This window comes from Hyposmocoma kahamanoa, unplaced genomic scaffold, assembly GCF_003589595.1.
Source record: "Hyposmocoma kahamanoa isolate Upper Pololo Valley unplaced genomic scaffold, ASM358959v1 99879, whole genome shotgun sequence".
NCBI classification, from domain to species: domain Eukaryota; kingdom Metazoa; phylum Arthropoda; class Insecta; order Lepidoptera; family Cosmopterigidae; genus Hyposmocoma; species Hyposmocoma kahamanoa.
This window is the reverse complement of record NW_020656077.1, coordinates 6425449-6447825: the sequence shown is the minus strand read 5'-3', so window position 1 is coordinate 6447825 and position 22377 is coordinate 6425449. Positions and strand designations below refer to the sequence as shown.

Below are 22377 nucleotides of genomic sequence, written 5' to 3'. Positions count from 1 at the left end.
TAGTTAGCAAGTTCCTTAATTACTTTTGCTATATAGTTAGCAAGTTGCTTAATAATTTTTGCTATATAGTTAGCAAGTTGCTTAATTACTTTTGCTATATAGTTAGCAAGTTGCTTAACTACTTTTTTATTCTACAAATAGCTCATTGTAAAAACTTTGTGTCTCGTCAATCACATTGAATATAATTAAAAACTGAGACACAGATTCATATGAAAGATTTGGATATTACTTATTACGAAAAAGTTGGTAAAATATTATCGTCAACTGAATCTATAAATTCAGTGGAAGTATTATTACCTTATAATTAAAAATATCGAGCACAACATGAACATTATGTATATAATATACACACATCACTTTTTATTTTTATGGCTCCATCAATATGAGAACTGATGATTTTGCCAATGTCACAGTTGAAAGAAAAAAAAACGAAACAAAAAAAATTTTCGCTAAGCTCTAATAGGACATTAACCGGTGTTGGTAAGTTGGACTACGGGAGTACTCAGTTGAGAATGTAAAACAAAACAGCAAAACAATATTTCAAAATACACAAAAATGAATTCGAAGTGATAATTTTTTTACCTTTGAAATACATCTCAGTATCATGTTTAACCTGATTTATTTATTAGTTTTTTTATTTATTTAGTTTTTTTTTATTAATACCGTTTAAAAAGACAATAGTGCTTATTACATAAAAAATATTGACATAACGTGTTCTGATGGGTTCCCCTCCTTATTAAATAGGTACTCACACACTTCTATCAAATAATATCAGTTAAGAACCTTAACTGATATTGCCCTGTGATCCTGACCCTGTGATTTATGCCATAGCCCTAGTAAAAATGTAGTCATTTATGGCGTACACAGACATTTTGTAAATTTTTTCTTACATCTAAATTTTATATTTCAATACATACATATAATTCACGCCTTTATATACTTCATTGGCATGACTTTATTTTTATTTCATAATATCAAGTGACGGGATGAACAAGGCGTGTGCCTTGTCGTAAGCTGCACGCCTGGCCATAACAGTGCAGTGCCACTCAGAGCTTTAAATCGCAAAGATCAGAGGGACACTGCCACTGCGCCTGTCACCCTGAGACATAAGTTGACAAGTCCCTTGTGCCTGTAATTTCACCAGCACCCTTACCCTTCAAGACCGGAACGCAGTAATGCTCAATTACTGCGTGGCGGCTGAAATAGGTGGCAGTACTTTACTGGACCAACTCTTTCACAAGGAGCTCTACTGCTAGTAAAACAACGCAAGTGACGTTTTCATATTATGACTTGTGGCGAGATATTACTAGGTTTGTTCTAATATCTGCACTTACAAACTAAAACACCAAACAGTCCTACCTCCTCCTCATGTTTCATTGTAATAGTTGGATGAACATGCCTTATGCCTGGCGAATTGCATTATTAATTTTTATGTGACGAAGCCTGTTCATTTATATTTGTGTCTTCCTGGCGAAGCCTACGTTGCGGTTTGACATAAGTAGTCAATTTAGTTTTTGAATGAATTTAATTGTATTGTAGTAAAAAATTTTTCCTTGACCGATTGTAAACATTGTAAGAAATTGTTTTATTACGTAATAAAAGCTTATTTGAGTTAAAAAAAAAACTTAAGCACCTGGGAAACGTTTACTTTTGTAAAATAAGTTTTCCACAATTTTTTAACACGATCGTCGCCGGCTTTAATTTAAAAAAAATTTCGATAAATGACATTGGGTTATATGATTGTTTTTGGTCTCATTTGCATATAAGTTTTTCGCGATATTTCATTATTTGGCTTCATTTTGGGATACTTTTAGTGCTGGTCAGTATGTAATTATTAAGTTTAATTTGAAATTAAAGTCAGTATTTTTAATTCGACTTTTTTTATACCCCAGAACTTATATGTTACTTTGTATGTAATGAGCAAAGAATTTAAACATTTCTCTTGGACGCCGGTTCTTCATTGTGCTGTTCTGGTTTTCTTTTTCTGTCGAACTCATGCGCATAGTCAACACCTAGCGAATAAGCGTTTTGTTTACGGAGGTCAAAACGTTCCCTCCTTAATATAGCTTCGCTCGCCTTATTCAAATAGTCGGCTTCTTCCTCACCTTCAAGAAGCCTAAATGATACTGTTGTGTTGCGTATTTGGAGAGTTCCGTTTTTTAACTTGTTGTACACTGCTACAGCTGCATTTTGCACTTTGTAACGCACCCAGCCATGGGTGCTGCCGTTTGCATGATCTATGTATGCGACGACACCGCCTATAAAAGACACATCGTGTAAACTCCATATTTAATTTGCAGTAACTTTGTACAGCAATATTTTTAATGCATACACTTACCTAGAGTTGCCATTGCCAACTGAATATGATCCCTCGTTATTTGACCTGCTTCTTTAGTGAAATACAATACACTGCCTGTAGGCAGATACAACTTTGGTACCTTGCAAGGAGTCTGAAAAGTGACATTTAAAAAATGCATGTAATTAATAGCTTTACCGACGAGTATTCAAACAGAGGAAGAATGCCAAACCCAACAAAATGGCAGCTGTGACATAATGAAAACGACAACTGCCTGCGAGTGGGCACTAAGACTGGTTAAGTTAAAGACTTGATTTCAAAAGTTTCTTATTATTATTCTAAGGTTAGAACGTAGAGTTAAACAATAAAACCTATTTAAAATGTACCTATGACATATCGATTTTGAGTCTGTAAAAACATTTATTTAGTTTTTGTTACTTACGACAGGTTTATTCTTATCAACAGTCTTCGCCGCGAAGTAGTCCTCTTCCCAGAGGACTGTCAATCTGTTCTTGCCATACACAAGGTTGTTATAAACCATACACATTCTTGCCTGGAATATTGTTAAAATTATTATATCAAACAAAATTAGGTATACTAATTAAGTTTTTAAATTTTATTAATCTTAACAAGTTCAGACTTGTAGACTTGAGCGTTTAATGTCAAAAATGTTTCGATATGTTGCTAATTATAACTAAACGAAATGTAAATCTTATTTAACCACTAAACTAATGTTGTAGTGCCATTATATTCATTTACTACAAGTAAATTTACAATTATGAGTAATTAATAAATATTAAGTTAAAGACAGTGTACACGATACTCACATCGTCTCTATCTTTGAAAGTAGCAAATATAGATCCCTTAAAGGATAATTGTTTAGTAGACTCGTCTACGCAATATCTCATGATAACCATATCCATCTCTGCAAATTCATTGAAGTACTTTAACAGGTCATCGAGTTTTGTATTCAGTGGGAAGCCTTTAATATAAAGTGTACGCTCTTTTATTTCCTTGCGACGTTCAGGAGTTATCGGCTGGACAGGCATTTTGGGACTTCTGCGAATTTTCTGGTTGTCGTCTGACACCTGTTAAAAATTAGTTTTTACTCAATTATCAGAAATATATAGTCGCAATAATCAAGATGCAACATAAGGAATGATACTATAATAGATATTAAACTAATTAAAGAAGTGAATATTTCAAGACATTCACGAAATGATTATCAAGTTACCTTTCACATTTTCCTAAAAATTTGATTAGGGAAAAATAACGGATTTGCTAAAACGCCTGTGCGGTTTTTGCCACTAGTTAACTTTAAACAAATAAAAAACTTTTTTTATTTTAAAACGTTATATTGTCTATGGTCATTTTAAAAATAATATTTTAGCGCGTGTTTTAAGAATAGGCTATTGGAGAAAAATTTAAATCTAAGATGTGGCAGTATTGCTTAGAGGCCTTAGCCTATCCCGAAATACGAAAAATTTTAACTACTATTAAGAATAGGCGGGAAGTTTTAAGTTAGTAACTCATGAACAACGCCCACAAAAGCAAATCGCAAAGGTGTCGTATTTAATTATGACAAACCATAGACATATTCATAAAGCTGTGAACATTTTGCAGTTTGGGTAGGATGCCTTACCTCACCTACTGTATTCGTCTGACATGTCCCCTTTAGAGTTTCACTTGTTTCATTACGACCACTTGCACTGAACTTAAATATATCTTAAAGCAGTGCTTGTAATGCTATAGACACATTTAATACATTGGGTTATGAGTGTCATATCAATTTACAAGAATTTTTATGAAAGGGGAAATCTAAAATAACTAAGTGTTATAGATCAACATGACCTGTATGTAATTGATAAAAGTTTGATATAAATTTATCTTTAAAGTGTTTTTCATTTATACTTTGATACCGCACGGACTTTTTAGTCAACCCAATAGTAAAATGTCATATCGTGGTGAGAAACTTAATTAGTCATGATAAAGTAAAAAAGTGAACACTATAGGTACCTCTAGCATCTTAGAATTGGAATTCTTCACAGCATTGGCAACGAAGGCAATATCCTTGCTCAGGTTGGCCAAGCAATTGAACCGAATGAGCACAGCCAAGGGAACCCATCCATCCTCCAGCTCTATTTGCTCACGCATAAAATTGTCACGGTCGATGTTCATGTCACCTACACGAAAGCAAATACTCATTATTATTAATTTGCATTATTAATAATACACATTTAAAGTATATTTGACCAAAAATATTAAACAAAATTATGTATTTAATTCGTAAAAAGAATTCTACTTGATTTCAACATTTAATGACTATTAGCGGCCAGTTACATGACGCGAAAATTTTCGCGCGGCGACCGCACAGTTACCACGCTTTCATGTACATTAATGGTGAATCTGACTTCTGTTTACTAGGCAACAATATTTAAAATCCTTTGAATAATAATACCACGGTAGCCGCGCGGTCGCCAGGGGTGAGTGCGATGTTATTCGTGTCGCATAATTGCGCCCTTATTCTTATGCAGTTACTATTTTGAATAATGCTATGTGAAATTACGTTTCTTATGAGTATTAAATTAAATATTTTTTTGTTTTAAATATAATTTCGTTGATAACAACTTTAAAATTGAAATTTTATTTATAAAAATAAAATTTCATTTTTCATTTTAAGTAATTCAATTGACTCTAGAAAAAAAGGCTTTACGAGCGTTATCGCGAGATCCGCCATATTTGGTCCGAGTGCATACAATAATCTGATGTTTTGAAATTGTGATAAAAAAGAAAAATGTAAACATATGGTAGAAGGCTAATTACACATGGCGCCGTTGCGGTGTCATCCCGCAGTGCCAGAGGCGCGACTGCAGCTCATGCGGCATGTTAAAACTGAAATCGTACATTATATACAGTCGTGGCAGCGCTCGCCGCCGCGGTTCCAAGTAACGCCGCGCGCCGCGATATATGCATGAAAGTGTGAAAACAAATGCAAGGGCGACCACAACTGCGGCGGCGATGCCGCTGTTATTACGGCGCCGTGTGTGATCAGCCGAAGTCTTTATTGTGTTTTTTACAGAAATATTTTTTTTTATAGTGGGGCATGCAATGGTCCATTTCTTCAATAAAAGACAAACATTTCTTCGCTAAAGCTAAAAACAACTTGCAAATCGTTAAGAGGGAGCAGAGGAAAAATTCCCAATCTTCGATTTGATTTTAGAGGGGTATATCCACTTTAAAGTTAAAAATAAAATATTGTATGAGTAACTACACGATATATTCAAGCATAGACACTAATCAGAAGCATAAAACAATAAAGTTTCCTCGATAGATAAAAATCACGAAATGACCTCTAATTTTCACATTTTTTCGATTCAACCTCGAAATGCTACAGGTTATTAGGACAAAAATTAGATAATTATATTTATGCATGATCGAGAACTGTCACTACGGATTTTTTTTTAATCCCTTTAGTTTTAGAGTTATTCCGCTAAAAAGAATTTGGTACTTTTAATGCGCAAAATTCAACATCTCCTGTCGCATGTCACGCGAACTTCAGGCATATATTTGGTTCACAAATTTGGACGGAGCCAACGTCAAAACTTTTTTGGCATGCTCCCTCTTAAACCTCAGACATAAAAATAGACTGGCACTACCTAGCTCGAAGTTAAAGATGTGCAGTACCATTTGTAGCGGCTATTAAAATCTTTAATACAATCCCTAAAGAAATTTCATCACAAACGCAGTATAATTTATTTAACAACGCCGTAAATCAATTTTGACAAAAAATTTAATTATAGCCTGCCAGAGCTTTTTGATGAATTTTTTGGAATATAAATTGAAATTATTATTTTTATTACTAATTTTTTGATTTTATTTGTATTCAAGTTCTAAAAAAACGTTGTTTTTATATTTATTTTTAATTTACTATAAAATTTGATAGTGGCGCCCAAACAGGATCACGTTGTTACTATTTAAATTTTAAGATATCTATATAACACATGGGAGCAATAAATACTTTGACTTTGAGAACATGCTAAGTGCACGATGTTATAATTGCCAAAGTAACTGAAATGAGTACGCGTGAGATCACTATAAGCTCAGATATTTTACTTTCTCTTTATGCTACCAAGTGAAGTGACGAAGAAGTCGTACGCCTGCTGGAAAGTGACGCGCCTGTTCATAACAGATGCAATAGCACTCATAACTTCAAATCGCAAAGATATAAGGGACATTCCCACTGCGCCTGTCACCCTGAGACATAAGTTGACAAGTTTGTTTGTAATTTTATCAGCTTTTGATTTCATTCCATTTATTATTATAGTTTATATTGTACCTTATTATTAGCAGGTGTATCCAATTTTGTGTATGAGAGCGGTTATACACGGTGACATTTAGTTGCGATACAAACGCGCGACACTTGCGAGGCTTTTGCATCGATGAGACGATTTTGTGAGAAAAATCCGTAAAGTCTTCTCTTTTTTGAAGACGGAGTAAAATAACACTTGTAGGGTTGCCAGTTTTCATACAATTTTAAATAGTTATCTAGTTTTTATTGATAGATTATGAAAGAAGATAAAAATTTTGCCAAAAATGACTTCATTGTGAATGTTAAGTACTACGTTATAATGATTACTAATTGCGTTATTGCCTTCTTTATTCTTATTTTCACGGTTCGCCTACTTGTATCGAGATACATTTTTATACATATACATTTTGACAAGCATAGCCTTAAAGCAACTTTAAAATACGGCATCGCTTTGTATTTTTCATACACATATTTCTAAATACAGTGTATTTATGAGCTTAAAAAAATTGACATTACAAATGAACTTGTGCTCAGTAATTAAATGAATAATAATGGGCTGAGGATGATTGAAATGAAACAAGTTCAGCTATTTATTCCATAAGCGTGACCAATAGTTAGTCCATAGTCGATAGAATATTTATCAACTGCAACCACTAGCTGCTCGCAAGCGGGCAACACTTGTGCAATGAACTGCCATTGTACTCCGTCTTTAAAAAAGACAGGCTATAGATTTACGCACATTGTTTTGTTAATTGTAAGTTTTAAAGTGAAATAAATAATTTGAAAACATGCATCGCGTTTGCTGCACGATGGTATCGCTGCTTAATACGCGCGTGTGTGTAAAGGTAGACGATTAGCGCTGAATCGCTGCAGACGCGGTGCTAAAAAACGCCGTGTGTAACCGTTCTAAATTTTAGGAATGCGTCACATGTAATCATGCGTCACATACCATCATGCTCGTCGAATATCACCTACGCTTTTATGCATATAAGCCTTAGCTCTTGTTCTAAACGTTTTAATTCGTCATTTGCGTCGTATTCTGGATTGAGCTTTGGTTTTGTTTTGTTTCTGGTTAAGTAAATTAATGCGGTCACGCAAATACGCTTGCGCGCACGCACACACGCTTGTACGCCCGCAAATACGCTTGCACGCACGCACACGCTATGTACAATTTTTTTTATGTTATTTAAGCTAATAGGCTGGTTTCAGAGCATTGCGGATTTATTTGCGGACCGTCCGCGCGGAGCACCGGAACGGAGTAACACGTGAGACGTTAGAACAACGCTTTACAGTAACGCGGATTGCTTCGTACGAACTCCATCCACGCTTTTATTGTAGGCGACTGTCTTCCGTAAATATCCGCACTAAATTAAATACTCGATTCAGAGCACTGCGGATTCTACGCATGCGGATGGCCCACAGGCGGACAGTCCGTACAGACTGTACGCACAGCTATGAAACCAGCCTTATGTTGCTGGTTGAGTATTAGTAGCAGTTCTTTATAAGTAGCTTTTTTTAAATTACGAACAATTCAGGGGGCACGGATTTACACCCATGACCGTTTGCTTGAGAGGCGGCAGGTCAAACTGTTAGGATATCACGGCTGGTTAGACGCGGGTTCGAGTCAGATGAAGAATTTCGACCTTTGTTTCAATAATTTATGACGCAAAGTCGCGAGCATATTAAACTTGACTTTAAATTGTTCTTATCGCAAGCCTCGTAGAATTGAATTTCAGTCTTAAGACTTTATACTACCTCACCTTGAATTAAAAATTTTTTCCCGTACTAATACGGTTCATTTTACTTGGGTCGAGCGGCGTGGACGCTGGTTTTATTTCAGAATTATTTTTTTACTAACAAAATAATTGGTATATGTAAAATGCCTATTGATCGTGACAATTATTCGAAATCGCGTTTTGACACCATATGGTAAAGACTGTATGTCCTCAATTTTAGTATATATTTTCTCCAAAGTGATTGGTTCAACACTTCACTGTTATGCGCAATCAACCAAAGCCATTTCTGGTTGTATAGACCCTTTAAGTATTAAGCTCGACATGGTTCGCCCTCATTTTCCATCAAATGAGATTTTTAATTTTTTTACACATTACAAGTATTTATATATTTTTGAATAGTTTTCTGCAATTCGCCAAAATTCTAAACGACTTTCGCTTGAGCAACAACTTTCTATCTGTAACTGTCCATCTGGACCACTACGGTTCCACATCAGGAGGTTTTGCAAATCTCTACAGATTTAAAAAACTCCCAAAGTTTCAATCTTATACAATATTTAAAAAGTTTTATTTACACAAGAAAGAAAATAAAATTTATCAAAATCATCGAAATCATATATGGCTCAGGTTGAACTTACCGAAATAGAATTCCATTTGACGAACAACCGCTCTTTCGAGTATCGGTCTGCCTACATTAGGAATCTCCTGTACCCAATGAGGTCCAGCAAAAGCTTCTTGTTCAGTCATCGTGACTAAAATTCGAAAGTTACAAATATATGGAATTTTTTCCTTCCGTACCGGAATGTCGGCACGACGCTCCCCTGTAAGGGTCTCTATTGATTTATCTTTGTTCTGTCGAACGGCGTCCCGACGCCGGGTGTTCGCGTCGTTATTGATTGCCCTATCATTATAAAAGCGCAAGCAAAGGTGCGTAATCCATACAGCCTAGTCTGACACATTTTATTTATCGGTTACACTGATATGAATCTAATACTGCTGGAGTTTTTTCCTGTAAAACATGTGCAGATATATTGAAGTTTTTTTTAAACTTTTTAAATTTATTTAGGAACTTTTATATAATGTTTATTGTGAAATTGCATCGTATCCTAATTTATAACATACTCTGGGCTTTGCTCAAGGACATAGAAAAATTCGTAAGGTTCGTTCAGTAACTTAGTTGGCATGGCGTCTGGCATAGTTTGCTGAAAAACGTTGGTCCAAATCCAGCCGGATCGGTGGATTTTTTTCAAAATGTTCGATCTTTGTATTCATAATTATAAATAATATACTTTCCATATTGGAGTTGTTCAGTATATAATTGAAATGTTTTTATGTAGAAATATTTATAAAATAAATAAATAAACATCATAAAATTACAAAATAAATATTTATATAATATTTTATGTAGAAATCGCAAACAGACGCTAGACCAAGCACTGCGAAAGGTACCCTACTAGCGACCACTGTGTCCGCTACGAGAGTTTACGTGCATTTGATTTACACGCCACCGCGCCCGCCTTAGTGGCACTGCCACTGCGCCCGTCACCCTGAGATATAAGTTGACAAGTCTCATGTGACAGTAATTTCACCAGCACAGAAATAGGTATGGTGCTAGTATTTCCCTGGACGAACTCTTTACGACGAAGACCTCTACTGCTACTAGCTAAGCTAACTTAGCTGGCATAGTCGGTTGCATGCAACTACGTGAACTAAGCTGAGTAACTGCGTTCGCGCTGTGGCCTGCTCTTTATAAACGTGAACATAATTATATAATTGTACGGTACGTATTGTTGCATAACAGCAGCAGTAACATGACACATCTACTCCGGAATTCTCAACTGAATTAAACATAGGTGTACTTGGTCACACGAGCGTAGGTCCATCGCCCGAGAGTTCGGGCAATTCTTGACGAAAGCCATAATATACTCCCGGACACTTAAGTCGAGCCACCTCGCATTTTTGTCGTATGGGCTGGAATACAAAAACAGTGTTATCATCGAAGATAAAGTTTTCCCCCGATTTTACAAAACCAATCTCCCAACAAGGACTTATGGAAAAGACGTTAGTATACTAGTTTCAAAATCGCATAGTAGTTTTTGATCAATCAAACATTGTTTAAGCTTAGGGCACTTAGTACTGAAAATGCGTGGTGACTCAAATTATGTGTCCGGAAGTATATTTCCGTTGTACAACAAACCAACACTTCGGGCCCTTTAGGTCCCATTGTCACGGGTGACTGATGGGACCTATAAAGGGTCCGAAACGTTGGTTTGTTTGAAAAAACAAATTTACGCAATTTGGATAAAAAAAAATAGTTTAATTTCCTTTGTGTAACAATAGCGAAGTCAAAGTTCTTTGAATCATTTATTCCATCGGTAAAATAAATTTTCACTTGAAAACGTCACATTTAAGCTACTGTTCGTTAACTACGCTGACTTCCCTGAGAAGAACGAGCAAGAAATTCTAGGGATTGCTCTTTTCATATATATCAATGCTATGGAATACACTTTGAACCATAATTGTGTGGAATCTAGACTCATGTTGTCGTTCCATACATCTTTATCTACACATACTCTTCAGTTCTTTTCAGTGACTTTTCAATCAAAATATTTTTAATGTAGTTTTTAAACTTAGGAAATAATAATCTTAATGTATGCTCCGGAATCTTATTGCAAAAACGTATACAGTTCCCCATAAAAGATTCGTTTACCTTAGTTATACGAAATCGTGGTACCATGAGATTGGACTTAGCTAGCGCCAAGGTTAGTAACTAACGCACACGCTCATAGCCCCGTACTAGGGAAACCCTGTGTCGTGGGTGCCATGGACACACACAGAGACAACTACAAATTACACCCAAACTCACGAGATAAATAAATGTAGGCCATACAAATATTTCTCCCGGCCCGGGAGTCGAACCTGGGACCTCTGCGTGGCAGTGCGGCATGGTAACCGTTCGGCCACAGCGGCAATTAAGGGTTAATATTATGGACATCTTCTTTCTTATTGAAATTGTGTTTTTGTTTTTCGATAGAAAACCTAAGAACTCGATACATTTTTATCGTGTTTTCCTTCTTTAACAGCTCTACATACAGGAGAGTACGTTTTACGCTCAGAAGTTGGAGACGGCAGTGGTTGCGAAGCGCGTTCCGTGGAAATTGGTCACCAGTCGGCCATTGCTGGACGGTGGTGGAGACACGGCACTATCTTCTCTGCAGAATTCAGACCCTAATACACTTTCCCTTATTACTCTCTATGGGAACACGGGACAGACAGGTATGATGTTATCCTATATTTACTTAATTCTACTTTTATTTCCAAGTCGTAAGTTGACAATCTTTATACGTGATCGCTTTTTATCAAAGAGCACATCAATTTTGACACTTTGGAATCGACTGTAGCGTCAATTTAGACGTGCATTTGACCAATACATTAGTGCGAAATTTCTGGATCTCATGTTTAGAATTTCAAATAATAATTATATAAATTAAAACTGTAATGATTTTTATAAATTGCCATGTTAACCATTAACGCATTATAACGTTTACAACTTGATTAAAAACATATTTAAGAATGTGTCACCGTTCTGTAGTCATAAAAAAAAACAGAAGTATGTTATTATATATGTACAAAATATTCATTTGTTTTTTTTTATGATATAAAGGGACGAATTGATCTAGTCGTACGCCTGGTTATAAGCGACACCCCTATCCATAACTTAATCACACTACAGTAATTACAAACAATTATAAAAAATTACATAATTCGTTCATAACACAAAAAATAACGATAGAAGAAAACAAAGAATAAGAGAAATTAAAAAAAGTCAAGTTAAAATAAATAAGCAACAAAAATCAAGTCCAAAAAGTTCATTATTCAGCGTCTGAGGACTGTGCTATTTCCATAGCCCTCTATGTTATTTTGCCATGGCCCGTCATGAAATTAATGCTACTTTGTAAATATTACACAATTGGGCAGTAAATAAACAAATAAATTTGACACGAACAACAATTAGACAAAGGAAATAATCAATTCGAGTAATAATAATAATAAACGCAATGAAATATTAATAAATTGAAATTGCACAATTACCAAACATGCACAATTACACGTAAGTGTAATTTTTTCGCAAAAGAATTAAAGAGTTTACGCTAATAGGGCAAATGAACGGCATCAATCACTAAAGCTAGTTGTTAATTTATTTTAGTATAGTTATGACTCGGACATTATTCTTATTATTATTATTAATTTTGTTATTTTATACTGTCACGCTGCATATTGTAATAATTATATTATAAATTGGGTATTGTTATTTTAAATGTTTAGGTTACGGATCAAATTCTTGTTATTCTTTTTAGTTTTTGTTAAATAGGCATTGCTATCTACCTCTTCTCAGGCTCCAGCTGAAAATCAGCGCTGTGGCTCTGCCCAGCATTAAGCTGAGCTGGCTAGCCTTTTCGGCTATTAATTATGTACTTCGTAATATATTTTTTTTTATCTTTTAATTTAAATTTAGGCTAATGTTATTATTATTATTATTTGTAATAGCCGAATAAATGTTTCTTTCTTTCTTTCTTTCTTTCTTTTAAGTGCGCATAGGTACGGCTGTAAATGCGATTAGACATGTTTTGCTTTATTTCTATACAGGAAACCACGGATTTTTCTTATACTTGCATGAAACGTGTGATCAAGCGGTACAAGTGAGCGAAGACGCGCTAGACGAAATACCAGAAATTGCTCAGCCAAACAGCAGCGGCGATCATAGTGACGGCGCCCACCACGTTCACATACACGTGTACTCCCTCTGGTTCTGGTGGAAGGAAGTATTACTAATAACAATCAGCTCCGCTTTGTTGATGAATCTGATGATTTGGCCGAGATTTTTTGCGCCCAAAGTAAGTTCGTCTTCGCCCCTACCCATGAAGCAGGAGGTTGTCGTCCTGGAGAATCACTACGGGAGACATATGTCGAACAGTTCCAACGATCTTTCGAGCCGGTTCGAGAATGATTTTGAGCCATTGCGGTGCTTGGGAAAAGGCGGCTTCGGAGTCGTGTTCGAGGCGAGAAACAATATTGACGACCGCCATTATGCGGTGAAGAGGATCACTTTGCCGAAACAGTAAGAATCTTATTATATAACACGACGAATCTTATACCCAGAATAGATGGAAAACAATTACATTTACAACAATACGATTTCTCTATACAACGGTTTGCATTTGGCAATTTTTAATAACATCAAGTGACTGGACGAATAGGCGTGCGCCTGGTGGTAAACGACACGTTTATCCAAAACAGTTGCAGTGCCACTCAGAGCTTAAAATCGTAAAGATAGGGATACTTCCACTGCGCCTGTTATCTTGAGACATAAGTTGACAAGTCCCTAGTGCCTGTAATTTCACCAGCACCTTTACCCTTCGAAACCGGAACGCAGTAATGCTCATATTATTGCTTGGCGGTAGAAATAGGTAAGGTGGCAGTACTTCCCTGGACGAACTCTTTCACAAGGAACGTGAATGAGGAGGTTCCGATTCTCAGTAGAAGTTAGTGCTCCAGTATCAATTCCGTTGTTCTGTAACTTATAAAATAGGGAATTCCACTAGAAAGTACACTTGCGAGACGGGCGTGCTACAGGAGAGACTCTACCAGAGCAACGGAATTCACTAAAACACTCTGGCCAGAACTATAGTACTCGAGGTACACCTTTGGGCCCAAGTTGTATGGAATGAAGAGTGGATCCTTTCTTTTCTTTCTTTCTTTATATATTATCACGGAAACCTGAAAACTCGATGAACCAATAAGGCTGCTATCAGATTGACTGCATGTTTTTAGTTAATGCGTGAAGTCGTAATCGACTTCATGCAGCCGAGACCACGACAGCATGAAGTTGATAATGACATTAACTGCATGCCGTCGATCTCGACTGCATGAAGTCGGTTTTTACTGCATGCAGTTAATCTGTTACCAGCCTAAATAATACAATTTCAACGTTTAGGGCGGAGAAACGCAACCGCGTACTGCGCGAAGTCAAAGCGCTGGCGCAGCTGGACCACGAGCACATCGTGCGGTACTTCAACGCCTGGGTCGAGGAACCACCGCCGCAGCGCCAGCAGCAGCGCGACGCCGAGTGGGTCAAGTAAGTGAAATGCTGTTTATTATTGTTTCATGTTATTTAAGGTGGTGCCACCAGTGTTCGACATCTTTTATTAAATTCATTTCTAATAAGATTTAGGATAAAGTTTTCATGTTTCTTATTGTTGTCAATTACTGCGCGTTCTCTTTTTTCTTTTTTACACACACACATATACACACACAACATAGCCCCGCACTGCGGACACCCTGTGTAGCGGGTGCCATGGACACTCTTATAGACAAGCACAAATTACACCCAAACTCACGAGATAAATAAATGTGGGCCATACAAATATTTCTCCCGGCCTGACGCAGGCACGCAGAGGCGTGGGTGTCCGGCATAGTAACCGTTCGGCCACTGAGGCAGTTTTTATTAGTGAGTGTTGATTACTGGTTAGTTAATTAATTTTTAAAGTTTTTAAGGTTTTTGGTGTTCATTACTGGAGATTTAGAGAAATTCTAGTTTAGATTTTTTTTGTAACAATTATAATTAATTGTTAAACAAAGATCGAACATTTAGAAAAACTTAACTTCGATCTGGTTTGATTCGAACCAATGTCTCCCAGCAAACCGTGGCAGACGCTATGCCAACTAATCCACGGAACGAACCAACGGACCTCACGAATATTTCCATGTGTTTGTTGCAGATCTTGTTTTTGGTTCTTAAAGACTTTTTTGCCGTAGCTCTTAACTGAATTACAATAATTATAATAATAGCTTCTTTCTGAAACAAACTACAGCACAATATTTTTTGAAAATTATGTCTGTCAAGTACAGTAATCAATATTGATATAATTGAAATGGTTAAAAATGGTAGATGCAATTTTACTTAGTTTACCTTAATTAAAATGATGTAAACATACAATAATATCACTGTTTGCGATAGTCTGGCGCATATATTTAAATATAAGGTAATTTTCCCTTCTCACTTAAAGTTCGTATTTATGCTGGGTGTAGGCTGCATAAAATAGGATTTTATGCTCTAGAACAAAAAAAAATCACATTAAATATGTCTAATTGTTCTAATTTTACATTCAATTTTAATTAAATAATCGTTTATTTGTATTATTGCTGTTTAATTTCCTCGCAAACGAAGTGAAAAGCAGAGTGCATAACTCGTTCATAAAACCCATTTTATCCTCGACTTAAGTATCCACCCCCGCATGCGGTGGATGTACTCGTCTCGGGTAAAATGACGCGTTTTATGCACTTGTTGTACAGTCTACTATTATTAAGATTCATGTATTTAGGCATTGACTTACAAATAAATGGACGACGGGTCTAATACAAAAACCACGAAAAAATGTCCCAAGTCAACCTATTTAAACGTAGTGACATGTAAAGGAATATGAAAAAGCTAAAACGTTGAATTTAAATTGTAATGTCATCGCAGTACTGTCTAATTTTACTTGCTTCGCTGTCAGTCGAACAAACGAAGACTAAAGCGTGAATGACGCTCTGTATACGATTTTAACGCCCTATAAGTTTGGACACTTTTTAGCGCGGACCCGACGTCCATATAATTGTAAGTCAATGTATTTAGGTTAAATTTTTGTACAGAATAAATTTATTTTTATCTTTATCTAATTATCAAGTACAAAGATCGAACACAAAGAGAAAATCCTTCGACTTTACAGGACTCGAACCTGCGACCACGGGATTCCGTCCCCATACCTTTATCGACCTGTAGGTCGAGTTTACTAAGTCGACGAATTTATTCTATGTGTGTATAGATAATTACGTAGCGACATCGGTGAGCGATTTTAGGAACCTTCTCACTCACTATTGATTTTTTTTTGCCATGCCAAGGACTTTTGTGGACCCGGTGCACCATGTGGACACAGCAACCCTTTTGTTTCTCAAAACTACTTGGCAATTATTAATCAAATTTCTGTAATCAATAATCATTCACAACGTACAATATTTACAGGAAACTGGAAGGCGGCAGCGCGTTGCGTTCCGAGGAATGGACAGTTGTCCATTCGTCGGGCGGCGTAGTTACGCCGGCGTCGCTGGTCAAAAAGCGGGACACGCGCAAGCCTGATAGTGTACTACTAAATATGCAGAGACCAATAGACGACTGCTTCGCTACTGGCGAGAAAGGAACAGACCACTACCAGAGGCAGAGGTGGGCCATGAACTTCTCTTAGTTTTTACATGTGATCAGTAGCGGACTTGCAGTCTTGGTCACGCTAGGCCCCAGGCCATGTACGTGAGTACCAACATCCGTTCAGTACTTTTTGAGTTTATCGCAATCAGACAGACAGAGAGACGCGGTAAAATAAGTTGGTCTATTAGTATCGAGATAAATTTTTATTCATATACACTTTCTCAAGAGTAGCCGAATTTGATGATCTATATTGAAGTAAAATATAAAACTTTGAAATATGTCTTCTCTTGGTGTTTTTCACAATCATAATTCTAAATACAGTGTATGTATGTATGAATTTATAAAAATTGACAATTCATATGAACTGGAGCTCAGTAATTGGATGAATAATGAGTCAAGCTTCGAGTTCGGCTATTTATTTCATAAGTTGGCCCCTCCTACGTAAAGTATCGTATGTCGAAATTGCCTAGTTTACAGAAGAGCGTTTTGAAGTTCTGAATTCACTAAAATGAGCATAACGCGTGATTTTAGCATTTCTCAATTTTATTCGGCAAAGCTTGTTACTCACATAGAGTATTATAAAATCCTAGATAATCGGTTGGATGATCTATGATGATCTATTATATCGCCCTTGCAGTAAATTCAGAACTTCAAAACGCTCCCCTGTAAACTTGGCAATTTCGACATACGATACTTTACGTAGGAGGGGTCGAATGTGACCAATATCATAATAAGTCGATAGTCATGGAATAATTTTATCGACTGCAACCACTAGCTGCTCGCAAGCGGGCAATACTTTTGCTCAATGAACTGTCATTTTACTCCGTCTTTAAAAAATACTGACTATGAAAATGCAAAAAATAAACACTCACTATTTTATCGATACTATCAATGTTAATTATCTTCTACTTAGTCCTTATCTTCATTGCTCAAGGTCGTGTCCCCGAAAGGATTTCGAGACTTTATGGACGATTTTCTTCCATCTGGTTCTGTCTTCGGCCTCTCTCAGGGCAGCTGTTATAGGGAGTCTAGCCATCGCCTAGGCAATCGACCGCGGAGTCTCTTTCCCTCCATCTCAACCATCACAACCAATTTGTGAAGGTTGTCTGGTTGTCGGCTAGCAATATGATAAGGATATAATCACTCCAATAAACATTGGGTCTTACAAACAAACACTTCCATGAAATCACAGAACATATAACTGGAAATTGTACAGTTATATTTCCACATTATAAATGCACCGTTCAGTTTTACTTCGGTGTTAAGTTCTCGTGTAAGTGACAATTGTATTATTTATTTATTTTTATTTCACAATTTATTGTACAGGGAAACACATTTCACATTTAGTAAAACGGAAAACATAAACAAAAGGTACTGCTTATTTCTAAAAGAATTTTTTTCCTTCAGACCAAAATACAGGACAAAATAATTACAATATCGGGTTTACATGCATAAACAAAATTTAATTATGCAATAAAATAATAAGAAAAAAATATTAAATTTTTTACAGACGACATAAATACTTAGATAAATATATATTTAATATTATAATATTTATAAAATGGATGGAACAGTGGATAAATAGATCTCCTCTCATCTCCTTGATTTTCATTTTAAAGATAGCTAAGGATTTACTGTCACGAATAATAATGGGAACTGCGTTCCAAAGTCTGACCGCGTTCATGTCAGTCAAGGATAAAATGTTAATGCGATATAAATCTTTAAACCCATGATTATTGATTTATGTCCAGATCTCTGAGCTACACGGACAGCTGTGGATCATTGGCGGTGACCAGCGCAGGTCACTCGACGACCAACGCCAGTACCGACCATCGCACCAATAACATCTACACTCGTTCGAAAACTACGCAGGATGAGGATTCCTACATCGTATTCGAGGAGTCGAAACTCTCCGAGGCTCGCAACCCTTCAGACAAGGCTCTTGAAAGAGTACTTAATCTTAGCTGCCCGAAGAGTGAAACGAATGCTAAGAAGAAAAAGGTACGTAGCGGTACATACAATTACTATTTTTTTTTTAATTTATTTATTCAAAACCAACTTAAACTAAAAACGTATATTAAGACTACTTTCAAAAACCCTTCAAAGGGTTTATGCGAAGGTAGAAAGCATCGCATACTCGCCACTATTGTTATGGGTCCAACATACAACCCAAGTAATACTTTTTTAAAACTTGTTTACATTTTTTTACATTTATAAACATATCTTTATGCAATTGTACTGGTATTTTATTTACAATTTTTGGTAATATGTACTTTGTAGTCCTCATACCGTAAGTATTGGTGATTCTAGGTAGTTTAAACTCAGGTAGGTAGGTAAGGGTATGTAATTTATTAAGCCTGTTTGTTTTTGTTAATAAATTGACATTTTCAAATTGGTCCAGTAATATTGACACATTCGACTTGTTAAAGACCGACATTACCTTACAGTGGTTAAAAAGACCGGGATCGTTATCCTTATATTTGTTTTTTATTTTATTTGATACAATTGTCTGTATTGTACTGTATTGTTATCTTTATTTTGACTTTTTTAAATTCTTTCAACTGCCTATGTATGTTATCAATGCGCTTATTTAACTCAATTTATATCAACGGGGAGCTGTTTGCTTACCATTCAACTGCCTCCGTGGCCGAACGGTTACCATGCCGGACTGCCACGCAGAGGTCCCAGGTTCGAATCCCGGCCGGGAGAAATATTTCTATGGTCTATATGGTCTATACTCTCGTGAGTTTGGGTGTAATTTGTGGTTATCTATGTACGTGTCCATGGCACCCGCGACACAGGGTTTCCCTAGTGCGGGGCTATGTAGAATATGTGCGTTAATATTATTATTATTTAATTTCTATATTGTAGTATAAGCTGTTTATACCCTCTAAGATAAAATAAATAAATATTTCTCGGCAATTTTCGGATTTCCGAATGCACTATAGTAGTTGTACGTGCAAAGTACATACTTTATTCTTTTGATTTCCCTATGATCAATGGGAAAAATTATTTACTTTTTTATAATAATAATATTTACTCTTCAACAACGTACCAACTACACATAACAAAAATAAAGTGTTCTTATTTGTTTTTAAAATCGGGACTTAATTATGTAAAAAAACATATTTTATCGAACATATTTAAACGTCCAGGTAATTAAATATGTTCATATACACGATTAAAACTCCTCCGTGGTCGAACGGTTACCATACCGGACTGCCACGCAGAGGTCCCAGGTTCGATTCCCGGGCCGGGAGAAATATTTGTACGGCCTGCATTTATTTCTCTCGTGAGTTTGGATGTAATTTGTGGTTGTCTATGTGTGAGTCCATGGCACCCGCGACACAGGGTTTCCCTAGTGCGGGTTTATGTTGAGTGTGTGTGTGTGTGTGTGTGTGTGTACTTTAACACCCGATTTAAAATCAAATAATGTATGAATAGTGCGATAGTTTTTTATATTAATTATATCTGCAACTTCAGAGGAGCTGTCTATGCGTTACCAGCCGTTGAGAGCCCTGTTGACTAGTTTTCGCTATTTTAAAATTTGTTATATGTATATTCAGATGTGGTTAACCGCTAACCACCGTTAATCTTTCCCAAACTTATGATGCATGCTACGCCTTCGGAATAGTGCGTATCAGTTGATTAAAATAAGTGTATCAACTGAAGGAGTTCAAACTTGTTCTGTCAGATTTAAGTGGCGACGATGTCGTAGTACGAGAAGCGATGGCCGGAGCACTTGTACCGGCCGCCTAATACCACCCACCGCTTGAGGTAGTGATGCGCATGCCGCGCGGAACGAGTCCTCCATCGTGCCCCGGCCCGACAGATCAAAAATCTTGTCTTACTGACTGGAACTTTCGCAAAGCAGATATTATGGGACTGTACCGCGATATTTCTTTATTTCTTGCGCGTTATTTCTTGAACTGGGCAAACGTACTCGTCCAGCAGGAAGTCGATGTAGCTGTGGAGGCTTTTTACGATAAGCTCAACACCGTTATTGAAAAACATGTACCTAGGAAATGTGCTGGTGTATCCCGGGTGCGTCAGTATCCGCCTTGGTACACGCCCGAGTATATAGGCAAACTCAAAATAAAATTTTTCCACCTTAAAAAATATATGGCTTTGGGACTGGATTTCAACCGCGATGGTATTCGGAACGACCCGTGCGAGTTTCTTTCTTTCTTTCTCTCTTTCATTCATTCAAACTCCCCACTGCTAGATGCAGCTGAGGCGGAGCGGAGTCTCGTACAGCGGGTAGTGTTAGTGATGTACTGTACGCATTACCCATGTCTCGGTGGACGATTTGCGCCGTGCAATACGTCGCCTTAAATCCAGTTCGCCTGCTGGGCCCAATTTATGTATAACCGCTCGATCCAGAAAGGACAATTTTCAAGTACATAGAAAGTATCAAGGGTAACACCTGTCCCGAAAAAAGGCACTTCTAAAGAAATCACAATGTACAGGCCTATCGCAATTTTAAGTGTATTCTGTAAAGTTTTTGAGCACATCTTAAATTTTCACATAAAACTGCAAGTCAGTAATCGTTTAGATATCGCTCAACATGGATTTCGGAGTGGTTGATCCACCACTACTAACCTTATTTCATTTGTTGACTATGTAGCATCCCAAATGGATGTACGTCGACAGATGGATGCCGCTTACGTCGATTTCACGAAGGCGTTTGACCTAGTGGACAATGATATTCTGTTGGAAAAACTTTCCGCTATAGGAATTGCACCCGGCTTGGAAAAGCTGTTTGCTAGCTATATTGATGACCGCAAACAATATTTTAAATTTAAAAATTATAAATCTGACCATTATTTTACAAGGTCCGGGGTGAGTCAGGGTAGCATTTTAGGACCAACCCTATTATTACTCATGATAAATGATCTTCCCAAGGTTCTTAACACAGCTAGGTGTTTATTGTTTGCTTTCGGTCATAGGCTGTCGGGCTCTGCAGTGCGATATTGATGCGGTAACTGTATGGTGTGGAAGCAATGGGTTAACTTTTAATGTCCTACTCGAGATCTATCGCCCCTATAAATTACGAGTATTCTATAGGTAATACAGCACTTGAACGAGTAGTCTATTCGCGATCTGGGAGTAATAATGGACCCCAAGCGCAACTTTCATGATCACCATCACGACTCTCTGCAAAACGGCCAATAAAACTCGCTTTTGTTATGCGAGCATCCTTACAGTTTCGTGCTACTAGGGTGGCACTTATACTTTACAATGCTTTTGTAAGAAGTGGGCTCGAAGTATTCCAGCCCACGTGGAAGTATTCTTGCGCGGAAATCTGGGAATCGTTATGAGGATAAATATTGTCTCCAGATTGAAAAAATACAACGCAAATTCGCTCGATACTTGTACAAGAGAATGTATGGTTATTATCCGCTGCTTTTTCCTTCCTTATTTGTCTACGGAATGGTCGGTCTTGTCACCTTGGAAGTGAGACGTAAAGTTCGCACCGTACTCCATTACGTACTTCTCCTGCGAGGTAAGGTGGACAATCCCGGACACTGAGCAACGTCGATCCGTTTGTGCCAAACAGGTACGTCTGCACGGGCCGACGCCGACATCAATTGTTTGCGCCACACGTGCGACACACTTGTCGGGCTGACAACGCGCCCACGAAACGTAATCTCACGTTGCTTAATTGTCTAGTCGCTAAGGCCCAGGATGCTGACATCTTTTGCATTAGTAACTTATCAGGCAAACGTAGCGTATCAAATATGTATGTAGTATAAGTAATTAGCATGTAAGCGTTTTGGTTGTTACTGTAAGTTTA

General features: G+C 37.0%; 2 protein-coding genes across 2 annotated transcripts in view; one reads left to right on the top strand and one right to left on the bottom strand.

The window, feature by feature from the left end:
* Positions 1–22377, top strand: part of LOC113239332 (eukaryotic translation initiation factor 2-alpha kinase-like) — a 48722-nt gene that overhangs the window by 17561 nt on the left and 8784 nt on the right. Inside the window, exons 7-11 of the mRNA XM_026476281.1 lie at positions 11422–11614; positions 12986–13457; positions 14334–14474; positions 16401–16598; positions 18332–18581. Coding sequence (XP_026332066.1) covers positions 11422–11614; positions 12986–13457; positions 14334–14474; positions 16401–16598; positions 18332–18581 — 1254 coding nt within the window. The remainder of the gene's footprint in view (positions 1–11421; positions 11615–12985; positions 13458–14333; positions 14475–16400; positions 16599–18331; positions 18582–22377) is intronic.
* LOC113239333 (la protein homolog) lies at positions 1741–9166 on the bottom strand. The gene is made up of 6 exons (XM_026476282.1): positions 8977–9166; positions 4313–4479; positions 3124–3384; positions 2739–2849; positions 2339–2450; positions 1741–2258 (listed from the first exon to the last, which is right to left on the bottom strand). Exons 1-6 carry the CDS (start codon positions 9083–9085, stop codon positions 1930–1932), a joined length of 1089 nt encoding a protein of 362 aa, XP_026332067.1. The 5' UTR covers positions 9086–9166; the 3' UTR covers positions 1741–1929.